Raw genomic sequence first — 19,252 nt, forward strand, 5'->3', positions numbered from 1 at the left:
TGTAATGTGCAATATGGCAGTGGCTGTGGTCTTGGGGACTGCCTGCCATTGTGTTCTTTGCGTAGTGATGCAGTGGTGGTGATCTATCAAGAGGCCCCTGGGGGGTAGTGAAGGAGGCTTATCACGCCCTGTTCCTTGTGTCCTTACCACAGTATACACCATTTTTGCCATCCTGGAGTATACTGTTGTCCTAACCAACATGGCGTTCCACATGACGGCCTGGTGGGACTTCGGGAACAAGGAGCTGCTCATTACCACCCAGCCTGAGGAAAAACGGTTCTAAACCCTTCTCTCCTGCTGGGGAGGGGGCCCACTGCCCAGAAACTAGGAACAAGATACCACTCTGGCCTTCCCTCACCCCCTGCGTCCTCTCTGAGCCCTACTGAAGCTGAGTTAGAGGGGAAGAAGGGACGAAGGGCACAGGACAAGGCTTTACCCAGCCCTACTGGCTTCTCCTTTCCCCCACCCCACGTGAAGGCACGGGCTCCTTCAAGCAGCACCACCCGTACCTGAGAAGCCCCAAGAAGCTGAGCTGGCAGGAGAGCTCCACCATCTGGTGCTAAAAAAAGTCCTGAGGTTCATAACCACCATCTGCTTCTTGGCCTTTACATAGCCACCTCTCGCTGAGGTCAGGGACCACTGAGCAGTGGCTGCTACCAGAAAACCACAGCCATTTCTCCCCATGGGGTCATTCACTTGACTCATGTGTCCAATGATCTACTCTGCACATTTAGGCCTGTGACCGCAGTCCCCTGCTGAGTTTGCCCAGGTGTCCCAGTCCTGACTTCACCTCTGATTTGGTGTGTGACCTTCCCTATCTGAGCCTCCTTGTGTCCGTGTGGATGATGGGGGTGAGGGGTGGGAGGCTATATGATTTCCGAGGGCTCTGCCAGTCTGTGCTTCTCCCTGTGGAGGTGGTGTTCTGTACCCAAAGGATACAGAAAAAGCACTGGCACAGCATGTATTTCCTTTCCCTTCTGGAATCTCTGGTTTAGACTCTTCCTCCTTGGCAAAAGGTGCCAGGTAGAGGGGACAGAGGCACAGATTCCTACCCCAAAACGGGCTCTCTGGTGTCCCCCGCATCCTCCCTACTGCCTCAGGCCCTGTGCTCTTTTGGTTGTACATCTTATTTCAAAGGAAAATAAATTTTTTTTTTTTTTGCGAACAGTCTGGGCTAGGCTTGCTTGTTCGGGGGCTTGTCTCTTTAATGGAACTGAGGGGAGGGACAGGCTCCAGGATGGAGGGAATAAGTCCATGGTAGGGTATGATTCCATGTGGCATTCCCCCCCCCACCCCCTTAGGCCTGGAGTCTCCTAAGGCTGGTCCAAGCCTTGATTTGACGAGCAGGAGTGACTGAGTTATCCCTGTAATGACTCCAGGTCTGGAAGCTGGGCTACCTGGGAGAGTCTTGGGTTGAGGCGATGGCCTGAGTTCCAGCCCCAACTCTGTCAGTAAAGATTTGTCCCCTTGAGCGTATAAGGGGACAGCTCTCAGATGCATGACTGTGACAGCACCTACCTGCAGGCTGATGGCTCTCAACCTCTCCCTTTCTGAGTCCTAGATCAGGAAGTTTTTCCTCATGCTTTGCATCCCGTCTACTACAGAATATGTGGCTGGGCCCCAGAACAAGACTGGCCCCTCCAAGGGAGCCCAGAGCTTTGTTAGGGAAATTGGGGGGTGGGGGGACCACAATGAAGCCTATTGTCCCCTGTCCCCTCTTACAGGAAACAAAAGGCTCCCAGTCTCTGGGGAGCCCTAGTCCATGCCCGGCCCAACCCCCCATGCCCAGCACACAGGGAGGAGCCAGCACCACTGGAGACAGGAGGTTTTATTGATGCTGATGGGGGTAGGAGGGGCCCCCAGGAGCCCAGAGGGGGTGGGGGTGGGGCTGAGTCAGTCAGCGGATGCGTAAGGCCTGGGCACATGGGGGTAGGTTAGGGCACATTCATCTTCTTAGGAGTCTGTGGCTCCTTCTCTGGGGAAGGGAGAGAGCATCTTGGGGTGGGGGGGCAATTTGAAGAGCAGCGAGGGAGAGGTTAGGGATGGCTGAGAGCTCCTAACCTGAGAGAAGGCACCACAATAGGCAGCAACATCTGTGTGGAAAGCTGGATCAACTGGTCAGTAGGGGAAAGTTGGGAGGAGGCACTGGGTTGGCTTCTTGGGGAGGGGTCCAACCTTGGCCTGGGTGAGCTCTTGAGCATACCTGGTGTTCCCAAGCAGAGTGGGGCAGGGCCCAAAGCCCCTTTCCCCGTGGGCCTCCTTAAGGAGAAAAAGGCATTCGGGGAGCCCCCTTGGCAAGGGGTGCCAGAATTAGTCCTTAAGGCACAGCTGGGGGCAGACAAGGCGCCAAGGCACAAAGGCACAACTGGTGGCGGGGCAGGGGCAGCCTCCAAGCTGAGTGCCAGGGTCACAAGAGGACGCAGGACCGCCCACGTTTGACGGGCGTGGGGTTGAGCACGGCCCGGACAGCCTCAGCAAACACTTCCTTGACGCCGTCCTGCTGCAGGGCTGAGCACTCGAGGTAGCGCACAGCGTGGATCTGCTTGGCCAGCGCCTGGCCCTGCTGCGGTGTGATGGGTGCCTGGCCCTGCTCCTTCAGGCGCCGTAGGGTGTCAGGCTGGGCTCTCAGGTCCTTCTTGGTGCCCACCAGGAGGATGGGCACGTCGGGGCAGTGGTGGCACACCTCTGGATGCCACTTGTGCCGCACATTCTCATAAGAGGGCGGACTGGCAATGGAGAAACAGATGACAAACACGTTGGTCTGAGGGTAGGAGAGTGTGCGGAGGCGGTCGTACTCCTCCTGGCCCGCTGTGTCCCACAGGTTCAGGTTCACCGTGCGCCCGTCAACTGCACTCTGGGCGCTATAATTGTCGAACACTGTGGGGATGTACTCCTTGGGAAAGGCGTTGGTTGTGTAGCAGATGAGCAGGCACGTCTTGCCCACAGCCCCATCGCCTACCACCACACACTTGATGCTCTGCATGGCGGGTGCAGCTGCTGCGGTGGAGGCTATGCCTCCTTCCTCTTCTGGGCCCCTCTGGATGCAGTGACCTATGGACAGATGAGAGGGATACTGTTGGTTAGGGAGGACTCTATGCACTGGGAAGAAAGGATGGGGGCATACAGAGGGAAACCAGCTCCAGTTCTTTTAACCTGAACACCATCCTGCAATCCCATCAAGACAGACCTCAGAGAGACAGACACGAAATGGGAGAGAGGCCCTGAGACCATGCAAAGATGCTCAGGGATAAAGAGGCTGGCACTAATGTGTAATATATTATGTGAAGCACATACGTTCTGATGCCAGACTGACAAAGGTCAAAATCTGGTTCTGCTATCTCCTAGATGTATGACCCTGGACAAATTACTTAACCTCTCTATGTCTCATTTTTCTAATCTGTAAAATGGGGATAAAATAATACCTACTTCATTGGGTTGTTGTGAGGATTATATGAGTTAACTCATGTTAAGCATTTAGAACAGTGCCTGGTCATAATAAGCATTCAATAAGTATTAGCTACTTTTATTTTTCCTCCAGGAAGTATAGACACAAAAGGAGAGTGCGCATGTGTAGGGATCTACCAGATCCTCTCTCAGATATGGACCCCTCCCACCGAGTAGACTGGAGAGGGCTTCTGGCACAAGGCAGCTGTCCCAGGTCACTCTGAGATGCAGCCATGGGCGGAGCCTCTCCCAACTCAGGGCCCACCCTTCCTAGTGCACTGATGCTTCAACTCCAAACCGGACATCTTGGCTACTGAATGCAAACCAAAAGGTGCAATGAGAAACCTGCTGAGTAGGGGCACAATTCTCTAGACAGTTGCCCTGTCTCAATCCAGGGTGCCCTGGGGATGGGGAAAAGGAGGGAGAGCTTACCCCATCATTCTTGGAAGCATGGGAAACCCTATCTGGCCACACATACACAGGCTGGTAACTCAGTGTAGGAGAACACTGGAGATCGAGCCAGGGCTGGAATTTGGTCTGGAATCTGTGTGTGTAATGATGAATGAGGCAGAGGCTGTGGCTCCCAGACGTCTGCATCTTCTCTCAAGGTAGGGTGAGGCAGATCCTCCAAGCCCGGCCAAAAGGGATGAACAGAAGAGTAAGACAAAAACTTGATTTTCCCCTTAATCTTCTGTCCCTTTCCTGAGACCATGGGCTGTGCCTCTGAAGAACTTGAGGGGCTTCCAGACTCTTGGGTAGAGAACACAGTGCCATTAAAGCACTATCACTGAGAAGACATGCTGGAATCAGACTGGTCAGGGATTCTAATCACAGCTCCACCAACTAGTCATGTATGATCTCGGGCAACATATTTAAGTTTCTTGAGCCTCAAATTTTCTCATCTGTAAGATGGGGATAACCTTGCCTATTGGGTTAGAGTTGGTCAGAGTATGAAATGAGCTAACATGTAGAAAGTGTTTGGCATGAGGCGTGGCACACAGGAAGTGCCAAATAAATAAGCTGCTGTAATTATCAGTGGGGTGAGTTTCAGAGGAATCCTAGCTCCAGCCATCACCCTGGTCACCTGGGCAGCTCACAGGGCCTTCAGGTGAGGAACTGCTCTTCTGAGTTCTGGAAAAGAACAGAGCTTCCGGAAACCCTGTGATTATTTATACTGCTGTGGCAAGGGTCCTCCTCTAATTGGCTACTTCCTCTCAGCCATGGGGGACTTTTTCTAGCTAGTATGTGACTTCCTTTCCCTGCTGCTCTCTCACGACCAGGCCCCTGCTCCCTGGGAGGGGACAGTCCTGTTTTAGACACACCCAGATCTCTCAAGTATCCCCCGCTCCACCCAAGCACCTTCACCACTGGCCCATTTTCTCCATTTCACTTTATACACAGCAAGACTGCACCCTGGTCTGACAACTCCTTACCCCCCAGCCTGACCTCTCAACCACTGGTTCCAAAGCCTCAAAAATCACATTGGGAGGGGGAGGGGGAGGGGGAGGGGGAATCCACCACTGGGAAGTGGAAAAGGAACTCCATGGTGTGGAACCTGCATAGGATCCAGGGCTTGGTCCCAGCTCCCTCCCAGGCCCCAGCTTCCCCTGGGACCAGCTGGGAGGGAAATGAGTTCATTCTATGAGGTTGCTTCTCTGGTTCACATTAAAAATACTTTCATCTCATTTGCATGAATAAGTGTGTGTGTTCAACCTCAGGAGAGAGGATAGAGAGCCTTGGGGTATGGATCCAGGAAGAAAATAAGGACCCTCTAGGGCAGTAGAGAATTTGGGATTGGGAGTCAAGAGAACTAACCTAAGTCCTAGCCCCAGCTCTGCTCTGCTGCTGACTCACTGTAACCAAGCATGAGGCACTTACCCTCTCTGAGACTCAGTTTCCCAATCCATGAACTGGAGAGAAAAAAGCCTGTGCAAGGGTACTAAGTGGATGAGATGAGACATTAAGGAATCTGGGAGCAGGAGATAGGATGATGGGGATAGGAAAGGCCCCCAGGAGCACGGGATGGGGGTGGGAGGGCCGATCAGTCAGCAAATGCGTAAGACCTCGGCACATGGGGGCAAGTCAGGGCACATTCATCTCAGGAGTCTATGGCTTCTTCCTTGGGGGAGAAGAGACAGCATCTTGGGGTGGCGGGTGTTGGTGCCATTACTTGTGTCCACTGGATTTTCTAGGAGACCCCAGCATCTCGAAAGCACAACTCCTAGGCCTGTAAATCCTCAGTTCCACACAAAGCAGGGGAGTGGGCATGGCAGTGTGACTGGGAACTCTTCCCCCTCAAGCCCAGCATTGGGCTGGTGCAGGCAGGAAGGCAAGGAGGGAACTCTGGCCGGCAGTCACAAGGCCCAAGAGACTAAAAGTACAGCTGGCTCCAGGCAGCTTTCTAGGGAGGGGTTATCAACCAGCAATCAGTAAATCAGCCCTCAAAGGAGCAAGGAGGGAGAGGGAAGCTTCCGGGCTGGCAAGGGAACAGGGACTGACACCGGAAAAGGATCACGAGTGAGGTAGTGTCCAGAAACAAGCAGGGCAGAGGCAGTATATAGTATAGGGCCAAGAGCGCCGGCATCTGAATCTGACCTCCTGGGTTCACCTGCCCACTCTGCCCCTTGATTAAAAGCCCTCACACGGTACAATCCTTTATAGATCACAATATAGATCATATTACATTTTTTTTTGATCCTTATAACAACTCATTGGTACTATTCCTATTTACAGGTGAGGAAACAAACCCAGAGCAGTTAAAATAACCCAACGTCACACAGCTAGTCAGCACGGGAGCTAACACAGATGCCAGTTTTTTAACACAGGCCCCAGTTTTGCAATCCAAAGTCCTATGTTTTCCTCAATGTGTCACACAGCCTCCAAGTTACCCCTTAGCAGCTGACTTTGTGACCTTAAGCAAGTAAGTCACTTCCCTTCCTGGAACCTCAGTTTCTTCATCTGTACAACAGGCATGATAAAACTCGCCCTCCCTGTCTCAAAGGACAGCAGTGAGGATCCTGGGCACAGGAATGAATGTGCTTTATAAATTCGGAAGTGGGGTGCACAGAGAAGGTGGCAAAAGAAAAGTCTTTCATACCAAGAGGCAGGAATCATTGAGTATGCAGGTGTCTGAGTGGTGGCGGCAGCCCAATTCTCCCTCTTCAGGTCTAGTTCAGACCCTTATCCTCTCTCCCAGGACAACTCTTTTCTCTGAAATCCTATGGCCTGAACTGGGTCAAGTAAGTTCCCACAGCTCATTTAAGGAGGGCACATGCTAAAAGGTAGGGTCTAGCCTGTACCACGTAGGAAAAAGGGACGGTCAATGCTGCAGGAGGCCACACAAGGAGAGTGGCTTGTCTGGGGTTGGGGATCGACTGTGGCTTATTCACCAAGTCACTTTTTTTTTTTTTTTTTTTTAAAGAAAAGAACTTTTGTTTAGTAAATAAATAATATTTGCAGATTAGTATAGTATTAACCATATTACAATGACTTGTTCTGGCTTTCTATTCCCAGCTTAATTCAGATCATACCTGGTCCTTCATCTTGGCATTCAGAATTCTTCATAATCTGGCAGGGGTTTTGGAGTCAGACAGACCTGGGTTTAAATCCTAGTTCTGCCACGATAAGCTAGGTAATAGTACCAACCTTATGGGGTTGTTATACGGATGAAGTGCGTTAATGCACAATGTATATATATAAAGCAGGTACTTGGCAATGTGAGTTCCCTGCTCCAGAGGGGTCTACATTGTCCTATGTAAACAAGCCAGATCATTCTGGCCTCTGAACTTTTACTCTTGCCATTCTCTCTGCTGCCATTCCTTCTCCCCTCTCAAATCTTCCTGACTCAAGGCCTAGCTTAAGTCTCATGGTCCCACGAGGCTACTGAATTCTCCTTTCTTTGGACTTCCACAGTATGGCCACCCTTTAAACACTTCTTTGGCTCTGTGTGACTCTCCTTCTCCAGTAGTCATACATCAGTTCCTTAGCTTGGGGATGCTCCCCCCGCCCCCAACCAATACTGAAGCTTGAGCTTCTCGACTCCCCCACAGAAAAGCTGAGTAGAGAGCTTCTGACCTGCTTGCTTCTGTCTGTGTTACTGAGATGTGGATAGACAGGTCAGAAGCCCAGAACTGGACTGATACCCCCCCAGTCAAAACTGCAATGCTGAATCTTTTTGCACAGCAATGACAGCCAAAAGCTTTGACTAGGATAGGAAAATCTTTCCTCCCAGTAGCAGCTGGACCTGGCTCCCGCACGGAGCACAGCCCATGGGGCTCACCCTGTCTGAGTGTAGTCCCCAGAGCCCAGCTTGTACCCAGTGGGGCCTGGTCTTGGGGTGTGGCCCAGGCAGGCCCAGAATGGGGGAGGAAAAGGAAGCAGCGGATTGCCTGATTGCCAGATCTCCTGATTGCCAGATCTCTGTGGCCGTAATAGCAGGGGAAGTGTCCCAACTGGGAGTGGAGGAGGGGAGGAATAGGCCCTAAGAGATGGGGGAGTGTGGAGGCAATGGGAACTTACTACAGCCTTCTAATCTGCCTCCCTGACATGGGGGATCCCCTTCTGCAGCCCTCCCTGAAACTCATTCTGACTATAATCCATCACTCTGTGTATTCTGATCCTAAGCTCTGGCCACATCACCCTGATCCTCTCTACAAGCAGCCTCTACATTCTCTTTCCCAAAACACATCAAGCAGCCATATTCACTGTCCCCGTGGGAATCCAGTATTTCTCCCCCATTTCCTTCCTTCAACCCCCCACCCAGCAGCTCAGAAGACTCCAGTTGCCTCAAAGGATCCCCCAATTGGTCCTCCAGAGCCAAGCACCATTGCCACCTCCTTCAGGGAAGTTTTGTAAATCACCCAAGTCACAAATGACTTATCCCATCCAAGGTCTGGTCCCATTTTCTCACAGGTGCATTATCTTAGTCACGTGGAAGCTGATCTGAATCTTCTCTCTTGTCACTAGACCGGGAGGGCCTAGAGGGCAAGGTCCTGGCTGATCTGTCTCCCCAGGCTGAGCACAGCACACAGTGGCTGTCAGTAAAAAGCTGCATGAACTCAATCTGTCCTTCATGTCTTTGCACATGGGAGCTCCTCTTCCTGGAATTCTGCTTCCTGCACCCCCCACCCTACCCCACAGCCTCCCAGTCCTTCAGGGCCCAGCTCCATACCCCAGCTTCTCCAGGACACCACAGCCACCGCTTCTTCTGCCCTACCTTCCCCAGCACTGTTATTATGGTTCACTGTGCTGAACTTAACAGGATGCCTCATGAGGAGGGAAATCTGTCCTGCTTACTTCCAGAAGCCCAGGAGAGGGCTGAGCAAAAGCTGCAGACTGACACACATCTCCTCTCTCATCAATTCAGATTTTGATTCTGGGAACAAGGAAGAGCCTCCATGCCCAGGAGACACCAGACAAAGGTAACTAACTTCCTCCCCCTGAGGAGTACAATTTAGAGTAATGAACATATGCTAGATTGCCTTGTCCTCAACTGGAAGGGTAAGAGGGGTAGAGCAGGCATAGCTCTAGCCCAGTGGTGATGAGGAAGATGCGTAGGAAAAGCGGTCCTGATGAGGCTAAGGATTGGGAATATCTGAAGACCAGGATTGGTCAAGGATGAGGCCAGGGTCAGGGTCATGGTCATGGTCAGTGTTAGAAACAGCTGCAGAAGCTCTGCCAGTCCGTCTGTTTGTTTTGAAGGGAGGAGTGGAGGAGAGATGGTACGAAGAGGCTCAAAGGGGCTGCAGCTGGGCTAGGAGGAGGAAGCTGGGGGACACATGAGGTCAGTGTGGGGCTGGGACCAGGCCAAGGGCTGAGTCTCTCTTTTTCTTCCCCTTCTCCCATCAGCAGGGACAGAACCCAAGACAGCCTAGTTCCCAGCCTTAAAAAAAAATTCACACTGGAGAATTCTCCACCTCTTGCCATTCTCCACCCTTCAGCCCCTGCAGAGGATCCTGCACTCCACGGATAGGGTAAGAGACGGAGAGAGTTGACTTTACCCACTAGGGACTGGAGAGGAGGGGGAAACAAGACAGCTATAGCTGGGAGGGCTGTGGGAGGCTGGGACCCTTTCACTCAGTCCCAGTTCCCTTCCTTCTTCTCTCGGTATCCCAGCACCTGGGATGCTCCACACACAGTAAGTCCCAAGGTTAGGGCAGCTCTGGCTGGGGGAGCTAAGGAGGCTGCCCCTCCCCCACCAGGCAGCACAGAGGAAGGCTGAACACTTGCTTCCTCCTGCCTTCCTCCTCGCCACCTAACAGCAGCTCAGCAGTCCTGGGGCCCCATGAAAGGCCCGTGAAGTGGCACTTCCTTTGCCTTTGCTCATTTCACACGAGGCTGTGCAGAAGTGCCATCCTCCCAATCCTGCCTCCCCCACCTGAAAATACCCACAGAGAGACCCAGGGCTGCCCAGTCCCTTCAACCCCGCCCCAGATCTGAGGGGGTTTCCACAAGGGAAAAAAACATCAGGGAGGAAACTCCGGCATCTATTTTCCACTGTCAGTTGGGGCAGAGCTGGAGCAGAGCACCGGGTACCCCCCCACATTGCTGCGCCCTGGCAAAATCCTTGACACTCTCTGCCCTCTTCTCTTGTGCTTTGGGGAAAGGGGCCACAGTACTTGTCCCAGACAGATACTTAGACCTGTTCAAGGCTGGGCCCAGAGTCAGGGGCACAGCTATGAGTAGCCTCTTGAGGGAAAGAGAGTCAGAGCTATCGGTATTCTGTATGCTCTTTGGAAGTATTGATAGGCAACTTCTTCATCTTGAAGCTGAGCCACAAGAGACAAAGCTGACTAGGGTTATACAGAGGGTTGCAAGCAAATCCAGGACAAGGACCTGGGTCTCCTGACCTCCAGCCTGGGAATGGGCCCATCTCTCTGACCTCATTCAGGATGACCCTACCATGGTTTATCCCTTCAGGAAATGGGCCAAAGGGGCCAGGTTGGCGTCTGAGCCCGTTTTGCTTCCAGGGCCTCATGCCTAGCCCATGCCGGGGCATCCATGATTTAGAACTGACATTACTGGACAGACAGCCACCCCGAACTAGCCGAGGAGAGCCTCCTCTAGGCTCAGCTCCTGGGGAGATGCCCTCCCCCCATGACATGAGGACAAAAGAGGAAGCTGGACCCTGGACAGGAAAACCGATCTGTTCTGGGGAGGCGGCCCAGGCTTTGTCTTTGGTTTCCCTCCTCACAGAACCCTACAAGCCTCACCACTAATGGGTCTATACTCTGTATGGAGAGAGGTCTTCAGTCTGGGACCACATCTTCCCAGTTGCCCAGCTACCCTCATTCTTATATCTTCCCAACTGTCTCGCTACAGCCACAACCTCTCAAATCTTCCTGCTTACTACCCCCTAAAAGCTCACACCAGCCACCTCATCTGCCTTAACATTTTGCCAGAAACAACTCTCCGTATTCTCAACCAGGATCTGTGACAATCTTGTATCAGCCACTTCTGTTCATGTCAAGACCTTGACCATATTTCTTTAGCCAAGACCTCAAGGGCAGCCTCCCTTGAGGGATAGAGCAGGCACATATCCCCCACCCCCATCCCCCCACAAAATATTTCCCCACTTAGATTCCTCCCACCCTGGTTATATTTTTCCAGCAGTGAACTTCATGCAATTAGCTCAAACCTCCAGTGGGGCCAGATCTTGCCTGGGAGAACCCCTGTCTCATCCATCCTGTCTTCAGCCTTAGAGTCCTGTGGGTTGCTCAGTTATCTAAAATAAGTACTGGTTTGGCAGGTGGGGAGTCAGGACTCCTGGGTGGTTTTTTACTGAGCCCTGATGCTGGGAAAGTGCCTTGCATACATATCCTTCCCTGAGCTGGGATTTTTATGTAGGTCCCTGGGATTTCCTGCTGGGGCCAAACCCCCCTGTACCTCCCAGAATCAGAGTAGCAGAGACAGGAGTGTGGAGGAAGGGACAATCCATGGGAGAGGGACAACGGTGAGAAGGGAAGAGGACAGAATGGGGAACAGGGATAGTCCTTAAATCTAGCTGTGCTTGGGAATCCCATAAAAAATAGCACTTGCTCCCCTCCACTTCTTTTTTCTTCTAGTGGACAGAAATGAATAGAGTAGACTTGAGGAGGTAGAGAGAAGCAGGATCTCTCAGCATGCATCCCAAAGGCTTAAAGAAGGAGCTCTAGAATGGGAACAGCAAGAGCTTATAGAGCCAGTCTGGACTGCAGTTAGCCTTGGAAGAAATTCCCGAAAGAGAGGGAATAGGGTCCTAGGTGAGGGGGGAATATTAAGGATGCGTGAAGGCAGAGGGGTGAGCAGAACTCCAGAGAGCTTCCTGGTCACCGAGGTCTTGATGCAGCCCTGGGCACGTGGGAACCTGGCCTGGGCAGGCCTTGGAAGGCAGCAGGAAAGAGGGGGCAGACACCTTTGCCTCATACCCTTCTTTTTTTCCTGAATTGGAAGTACCACAGTTAAGACTGAAGTTAGACCAGCTATAGTCTTCCCTCCAGAATCCTGCCTTTACTCCTCCCTTTCCTTCCATCACACCTAGCTGACCTGGTCCCATTGTCCCCGCCAGGTGGTGCTGGAACCAGTGAGCACTGGAGTCAGGGACCTTTAGGCTGTCCCCCAGCCTCCAGGCCTAGCCTCTTGATCAAGCACCCAAGGGTCTGGGGGATTTTGATTTCCCACGGCCTCTCTCACCAGTCCTATTCCTGTGTCACTCTACCCTGATACCCTGACTGCTACAGACTGCTTCCTCCTACCTAACCACAACCTCACCCACTGCAGGTTCCCTTCATTCTGCTGGCTTCCCCTGCTCTGGGCCCTCACAAGGCTGAGGGCAGTTATTTTGTCTCCAAAAGATAAAGATGTGGACATGAAGACACTTGCATGCACATACACATATACAGAGGTTTTCCAGCCTTTTCATCACCTCTATCAAGGGGAGGCTGCAGCCTGCCTCTCTGAACTAGGGAGGTCTGAAAAGGCTCCCCAAAGCTGGAGATAAGTGGCAGAAAGGAAAGGAGACAGAGAGGGATCCAGAGGAATGAAGGGAGATAGAAGAAACAGAGGGTGGATATGTGTGCAGGAGCCAGAAGCTGGGCACGGAAGGGAGGGGGAAGGCCACTGCGAGAGGACTGAGGTGGACAGAGAAGCAGGGTAGGTGAGAGGTCAGGGCCCAGGCATGACTGTGGGGGGGGAAAGGGACTGAAGAGGACGCAAGAAGAGGGTGACGGAGGGTTCATGTCTGAAGTCTGACGGAATCTGAAGAAGGAATGGAGGAAGACAGAATGAGGACATGGAGAATTCAGGGACTAATAAAGGGGACGGGGGGAAGACCAAGAGATGGCTCCTGATCATCTTCCAAGGCTAGAGCCTCGTGCTGCCTCCCAGAAGCCCTGTTCTCTCCATCTCCTGAAACCAGTCCTGCTCTCCTCAGGTCCTGCTCTCCTGATGCCATCTCCTCAAGGACTACCAGTACCTCTGAATGAGAGTCCTTTCACCTCTAGTCACAGGGCAAGACCAGGTCCCTTCCTTCCTCAGTTTACCCCGCAAAGACAAAGCCAGGCACCAGGCAGCTAGGCACAGCCGATGTCTGCTCACTAAAATACCTGTTGCTCTGTTCCAGTGATGGAGAAGTTGGGCCTCAGAAAAACAGACATAAAGAGAGAAGGACTGGGGTCGGGGGGCTCCCCCACCCTCCGCCTGAGCGCAGAGGACCCTTAGGTTGCAGGCTGCGGCTGTGGGTCTGGACCGGCCTCAATCTTCCAGGGAAGGAGCTCTTTCTCCGCAGCCTCGGGCTTCAGAGGCAACAGACAGCCTCTCTCTCTACCTCACAAGTGTCACAACTGCCAAAGCAGAGAGCGCGCCTTCTCTAGCCCAGAGGCCCCTTCCTCTCAACACACTTCGTAACAGCCCCCTGCAACTCCTGGGGGCACCCCACCTCTGAGTCCCATCTCCCAGCCCTAAGCACTTCCACTCAGAGACTTTTCTCTCGGAACGGGAGACCCTCCGACCCCAGGAGTCCCTCGCGGCTCTCGGGGGCCGCTACCGCCGCCCTTGGTACAGGAACCCACCGTCCCCGAACCGCCGCCGGCTCGCAGTGGCCCGTCCCCGCCCCGCCCGGCCGGCCGCGCCCGCCCAACTTGAAGCGAACCGAGCACCTCCCGCCGCGGCCTCCCGCAGCCAAACTTCCCGGGCCTGCGGCCGCGTCCAGTCCGGGGCCGGCCGGGCTCCCCTCCCACGGACCCCCAGCCTGCCGGCCGGAGCCAGGCCTCACCTGGTGCCCTCCCCGCCGCGGGGGAGCTGGGGGGCGGCGGCAGCGGCTCGGGGCTGGAGAAGGAAGTGAGAGCTGGAGGCCGGAGGAAGTGGGGGGGGCGGGCCGGCCGGCGGGGCGGGGCGGGGCGGGGCTCGACAAGGAAGTCCGCCGGCCGGTTCCCCCCCCGCCCCGGTCGCCCCCACCGGGTGGGTCCCCGGCCGGGTACTGGGCTCCCCCACCCCAGCCCTTTACCTCTGAGGCCCTTAAGGTCGGTCCTCCCAGTCCCCTTCTTGCCACCTCCACCCCAGCAGAGGCCCTAGCCTAGGCGCTTGGCTTTTGTCCCCCCTCCCCGTATCTCGCCCCCACCAACCCCCGCGGTAAGATGCTGTGAACAGGCGCCCCTAGGCCTGGTACCTTCAGTCAAGCCCAGGGATCGAGCGATGGCCCAGGCTGGGGGTTGGCCAGAATAGGTCCAGCTGGGGCAGTCCCCACCTCTGCCCCGAGCCCCGGGGGAGTGCGGGGTGGTGGTGATTCAGCAGTGGGAAGGCCCCAGACCCCTGGGAAGGGTGCGGAGACTGGGGGAAGGAGAGCTGGCGTCAGCACCCGGGGAAAGACAAGATCAGCAGAGGCGCAGGCGGAGCCGCGGGCCCCAAAAACAGGATGTCGTGTCGTCGTTCCGCACCCGGCGGCTCCGCGCGCCTGGGCTCTGGGGAGGGGGCGGGGCGGAGCCAGGGCGTGGGGCTCCCCTCGCACCCTCCTCTCGCTGGGGCGCTCAACTGCTTGGGACAGAAGGGCCGCACCCAGTCCTGAATCTTGCCGGGGCTCTGGGGACCGGCGGGTGGGCGGACTCGTGGGCGCCCTCTGGTGCTTCTGCTCCCTGGCCTTGCGCGTGGAGCTCTGACTTGAGAAAGAATATCCTTCGTTCATCACAAACTTTCTGAGTGCCTACCACGTGCAGAGCTGCGTGCTAGGTGCTGTGGAGGAGAACAGGCATTAACGAAAGGCTGCCTGTCTCCAAGAGGCTTTCCAGATAAAGAGGAAGAACAACTCCGAGAATAAATGGTCCAACCTTTCTGAGCCTCCATTCTGTCTCTGGCAAAATAGAATAACTTCTCCTTCATCCTGTAGTTGTGAAGATGAGAATGGCTGTAAAAGGCCTGCTGCCAATGCCTGGTTCAAAGTAAACACTCAACAAATGCTTCTTTTCCTCTTCTTTTTAAAAATCATACTACTATAAGAATGAGTTCCCAAAACACAATGTGCCAGCCCACATATTTGGGTCTTTGTGCATTCTATTCTTTCCGCCTCTTTCCTGTATTGACTGCCGGGCGAAATCGACTCAGTCTTTCACAATCTGGCGGTGATGGACCACTGCCTCCAACGACACTCGCACGCGCGCACACGTGCATGCACACACACCACCTCTGCCATGCACTTGGTAGTCTCCTAGTGCTGTCTAGTGGAAATATAATGTAAGCCACATATGCAACTTAAAATTTTTCTAGTGATGACTTTTTTTTTCAAGTAAAACGAAGGATTTCCCTGGCAATCCAGTGGTTAGGACTCCACCCTTCCATTGCAGGGGGCACGGGTTCGATCACTGGTTGGGGAACTAAGGTCCCACAGCCGTGCAGCGAATAAATAAATAAAAAGAAACAGGTAAAATTTAATTTTAATAATATATTTTACTTAGCCCAACATATGCAAAATATTATCATTCAACTTCAGCATGTAATCTGTATAAAATTATTGATTATAAAAATGAATAGAATAGTCTACATTCTTTTTTTGTACTAAGTCTGAAATCTGGTGTATGTTTTACACTTAGAGTACATCTGAATTTTGACTAGACACATTTCAAATGCTTGATAGTTCATGTAGCTAGTGGGTATGGTATGGAACAGAATATTAAAGTCTCTATCAGATTCAGGCTGGTAAATGATTGAGTAGATGAATTCATTCTCCATGATCCTTCTGCTCAAGCTTCCCCAGATCTCCAGGCAGAGTTTGGGTCTCTCTCCTCCCTCCCCACAGCACTTGGGACATACTCCTCTGTGTGGAGAAGAGGAAACCAGGAAAGATAAGGGGAAAATCTGATTCCCCTCCATACTCTAGTGGGAGCACATGGCTGGTGTTTGCCATTTGATGATGAAGAAAGGATTGTGAGTTTCCATTAAAGACAGGGTTCAGTGGAGGACCACATACTAAAATGGCTTCTATGAAGCCATTAAAAATTGTGTCCCACGAAGTGAGAGAGTGGCATGGGCATATATACACTACCAAATGTAAAATAGATAGCTAGTGGGAAGCAGCCGCATGGCACAGGGAGATCAGCTCAGTGCTTTGTGACCACCTAGAGGGGTGGGATAGGGAGGGGGGAGGGAGACGCAGGAGGGAGGAGATATGGGGATATATGTATATGTATAGCTGATTCACTTTGTTATACAGCAGAAACTAACACACCACTGTAAAGTAATTATACTCCAATAAAGATGTTAAAAAAAAAAATTGTGTCTCAGAACAAAGGTTTTTGAACTGTGTTCCTAAAGTTCCCTTCCCAGGACTTGAGGGTGGGAAAATAGTGGGGCTCTGGCCTTCCTTTCCTTCAACTGGAATTGGTTCACTTTTATCTGATTTATATACTAGTGTTCTGGGTAAAGGGCTCATTAAAAAAAAAAAGTTTTCTGCAAAAATATTTGAAAATCATTTTTAGAAGCATAGTGGTAAAAATAGGTGCAGTAGACCAAAAGGCTGGATTGGCAGCCTGGGGTGACTGCATTTCCTGAGGCCTTGGTCTTGGGCATGCCTGACCCTGGTTCAGCTTGCTTAGGTGGGAGAACCTGACTTGGCCTTGAGGATGTCATGGTCTGATGGGATATGGGACTGCTGCATATGAAGCTACTAGCAGAGGAGGAAAGGGCCCTGGGCTGGGCTTCAGAAGACCTGAAGTCTAGTCTTGGCTCAGCCAGACTGGCTTGTGAGACTTTAGTCAAGGCCTTGCCTTTCTCTGGGTCTCAGACTCCTTCACCGGAAAGCAAGGAGTTGAACCAGATGATACTTTTGAGCTGTGACCTTCTATGATACACACTTTAAAATAATCATTATGTAATTAAGGTTTATGCATGTAACATATTGCTCATAGTTCTTTAATACCATTTAGGTCATCTTGCTTTGTGCTCCAGTTAATTGTATCTGTGCCTAATGTCTGCCTTCTCCACTAAGTGTAAGTCCTTTGAGGTTGTGTCTGATTCATCTCTGTGTCCAACCACTGGGCCTGGCACAGGCAGGTCTTCAGTATATTGCAGAATATACTTGCCTTCAGTATATTTGCAGAATAAAATTGCCTTAATAAAGCACTAATATGTATGGAAGCATCAGAGACCAGGTGACTTGGAGCTACTTTTATGGCACAGACATAGGAAGGGCCAATAAAGCCAGAGGAGAAGAAGACAGGTAGACAGGTGGGGCTGTCTGCAAAGGCTTCTTGGAGGAAGAAGATGGTGAGATGAAGAGGGTAGGAAGAGGGCACAACTCCAGATGGACTGTTTCTCTCACTTGCTTTCCCTGAATAGGTGAGTTCTTGGTAGGCAGTGTACATTTGTGTTCACAAGCAGCTGAGAGAAAAGGTCACTGAGCTAGGACATTTAGAAATGAGAGAATATATGAAAGCCCTTGGTGGGGGTAAAATAGAGAGATCAGAGACAGGTTCTGGAGCCAGATGGTCCAGGATTCAAATCCTGGTCCTACCACTTACATTGTGGCTTTTGACAAGTCACATGACCTCTCTTATTCATTCCTTAAACACATATTTATCGAAAACCTCTGGGCCAAGCATAGTGTCACATGCCAATGAGGCAGTGGTGAAAACAAAGACAAGCCCCTATCCTGATGTAACTAGCAAGGGAGATAAGTCTTAAACAGGTAATGATACAAAAGTACAGAGTGCTATAAGAGCATACAACAGAGGCATTTAGTTTCATTTTAAAATCAGAATGACAATACTGTGCACTTTGTGGGATTGTGAGGATTCAGTGAGGTAAGCAAGCTGAGTGTCTAGCAGATTGCCCAGCGTACAATTAATAAACATTAATTTCTGCATATACTCGTGTTGTTTTCAAGTTTTTCTCCCTGATAATTCTTCCCTCTTTCTCAAAGTCAAATGCTAAAGCTGACTCAGTTCCCCTAAAACAGCAGGATGAAGACAGAGAGGGGGAGGAGAAAGGCCCTGAACTGATCTTACCCCTGTCCTGGTGTTTTCCAAACGGGTCTTCCCAGCCTGGTCCTCACTGAGCTCCAGCTCCTATGGCTCACCAGTGGCCCACAGGGTTTTCTGCTCACTCCCAGTCCCAGCCTCTTCAAGCTAACCCTAAATCTGAGTTCTTCTTTTTCTCTCATGTGGCTCCAGGGACTCAGCCGTCTTGGTTCTCCTCTTGATTCCCTGGTCTTCCCTCTTTCAGCCTGCCTGAGCGGAAATACGAGTCTCCTGCTCATTATTCCCCTTATTGCTACCACCAAAGATAAGCCCAATGTCTCATTTCATGAAATGAGGTGATGGGTAATACAGGAGATAGCAGAAAGAACAAACAGGGGAAGTGACAACTGAAACAAAGTTCTAGAGTCGCATCCTCAGACCAATTGTTCCTGATTCCCCCTGAGGAAATAACTGGATGGGGGGACGGGGGACCAAGCACATGCCCAATCCTTCTGGAGAGTCCCTCCTCCCAGACAGGCAGAACAGTAGTTGTCCTGTTTGCCTCCAGGACACCTTTGCCTCTTTGAGCGTCTCCAAACTGGGTGGTACCCAGGTCATCTGGCATACTCCCCTCTGGGAAATTCCTCTTTCTTCAGTCCTGGTACATTCCAGGAGCAACTTGGTTTGCCCAGAGTCACACGACAGAGCCACGATGTGAATCTAGGCAGTATAATTCCAGAACCCCTCCTCCTCCCCCAATCCGTGTGCACAGCCTCTCTGACTGCTTTAGGCAGTTACTTGTTCCTCCTCTGTGCTCCTTCACTTGTCCCTGTACCAATTTCTCTCAAGACATTATCAACAAGTTCTAATTACTCTTCATCTATATATTTCCCCGAAAAACCGAGCTCTTTGAGGGTAGGAACTGAGTTGTTACAAACAGGGGCTTGGTAGATGTTGAATGAACGAACATTGGCAGTAAGATTCTAGAACTGATTCTGGAAAGGGAGATGATTCTCTTTGTGAAGCTAGCCTGGAAAGAGTTGTTACAAGCCAAGATTTCTCTCCTCATTCTGTACACAGCCAGACTCTTAGTGATAGCTGTACTTGCCATTTTTGGACACCAGGGAGCACCACTGATAACACAGCCTAAACTCACAGATTCCTAAACTTTTCTGAGCAGGAGATTTCAGACTCTTTTAGTACACTTCTACTGAAGATTCTCTTGAAGATTCTCTCACTTTCCAAATGAAAGCTGTTGGTAATCAGAAACCCTGTGGTGTACAGAAAGGACAGCTAAGCTGCTGTACAGAACACACATCGTTCATTCGTTTACTTTTATTGAGTACCAGCTCTGTACTGGGTACAGTCCTAGCTTGGGAGAATACAAA

The 19,252-nt window shown here is 51.8% G+C and overlaps 2 protein-coding genes across 14 annotated transcripts in view; one reads left to right on the plus strand and one right to left on the minus strand.

Moving 5' to 3' along the window:
* Nucleotides 1-13,663, plus strand: part of PGAP2 (post-GPI attachment to proteins 2) — a 32,882-nt gene extending 19,219 nt beyond the window's left edge. For 3 of the 10 annotated variants that reach the window (XM_036861620.1, XM_036861621.1, XM_036861617.1), the window contains one exon: nucleotides 153-1,157. In XM_036861620.1, coding sequence (XP_036717515.1) covers nucleotides 153-283 — 131 coding nt within the window. In that variant the 3' untranslated portion in view covers nucleotides 284-1,157. Of the gene's footprint in view, nucleotides 1-152; nucleotides 1,164-8,809; nucleotides 8,865-9,291; nucleotides 9,417-12,853 lie in introns of those variants that run through there. The other 7 variants (XM_036861619.1, XM_036861613.1, XM_036861615.1 and 4 more) reach the window with 7 other exon arrangements.
* On the minus strand, nucleotides 1,814-15,147 carry RHOG (ras homolog family member G). 4 transcript variants are annotated; one of them, XM_036861624.1, is made up of 3 exons: nucleotides 14,087-15,145; nucleotides 13,694-13,746; nucleotides 1,814-3,051 (listed from the first exon to the last, which is right to left on the minus strand). In XM_036861624.1, the coding sequence occupies exon 3, from the start codon at nucleotides 2,981-2,983 to the stop codon at nucleotides 2,408-2,410; it is 576 nt and encodes a 191-aa protein (XP_036717519.1). In that variant the 5' UTR covers nucleotides 2,984-3,051; nucleotides 13,694-13,746; nucleotides 14,087-15,145; the 3' UTR covers nucleotides 1,814-2,407. The 4 variants fall into 4 exon arrangements, with proteins under 4 accessions (XP_036717519.1, XP_036717518.1, XP_036717520.1 ...); XM_036861625.1 differs by lacking the exon at nucleotides 14,087-15,145 and adding an exon at nucleotides 3,877-4,069 and having other exon boundaries at nucleotides 1,821-3,051; nucleotides 13,694-14,011; XM_036861623.1 differs by lacking the exon at nucleotides 14,087-15,145 and having other exon boundaries at nucleotides 13,694-14,009.
* Between the last annotated feature and the right edge of the window lie 4,105 nt (nucleotides 15,148-19,252).

Source organism: Balaenoptera musculus, chromosome 8 (genome assembly GCF_009873245.2).
Source record: "Balaenoptera musculus isolate JJ_BM4_2016_0621 chromosome 8, mBalMus1.pri.v3, whole genome shotgun sequence".
NCBI classification, from domain to species: Eukaryota; Metazoa; Chordata; class Mammalia; order Artiodactyla; family Balaenopteridae; genus Balaenoptera; species Balaenoptera musculus.

Excerpts from the sequence above, each read along its gene's own strand:
- RHOG (XM_036861624.1), bottom strand. The coding sequence starts at position 2,983 with ATGCAGAGCATCAAGTGTGTGGTGGTAGGCGATGGGGCTGTGGGCAAG.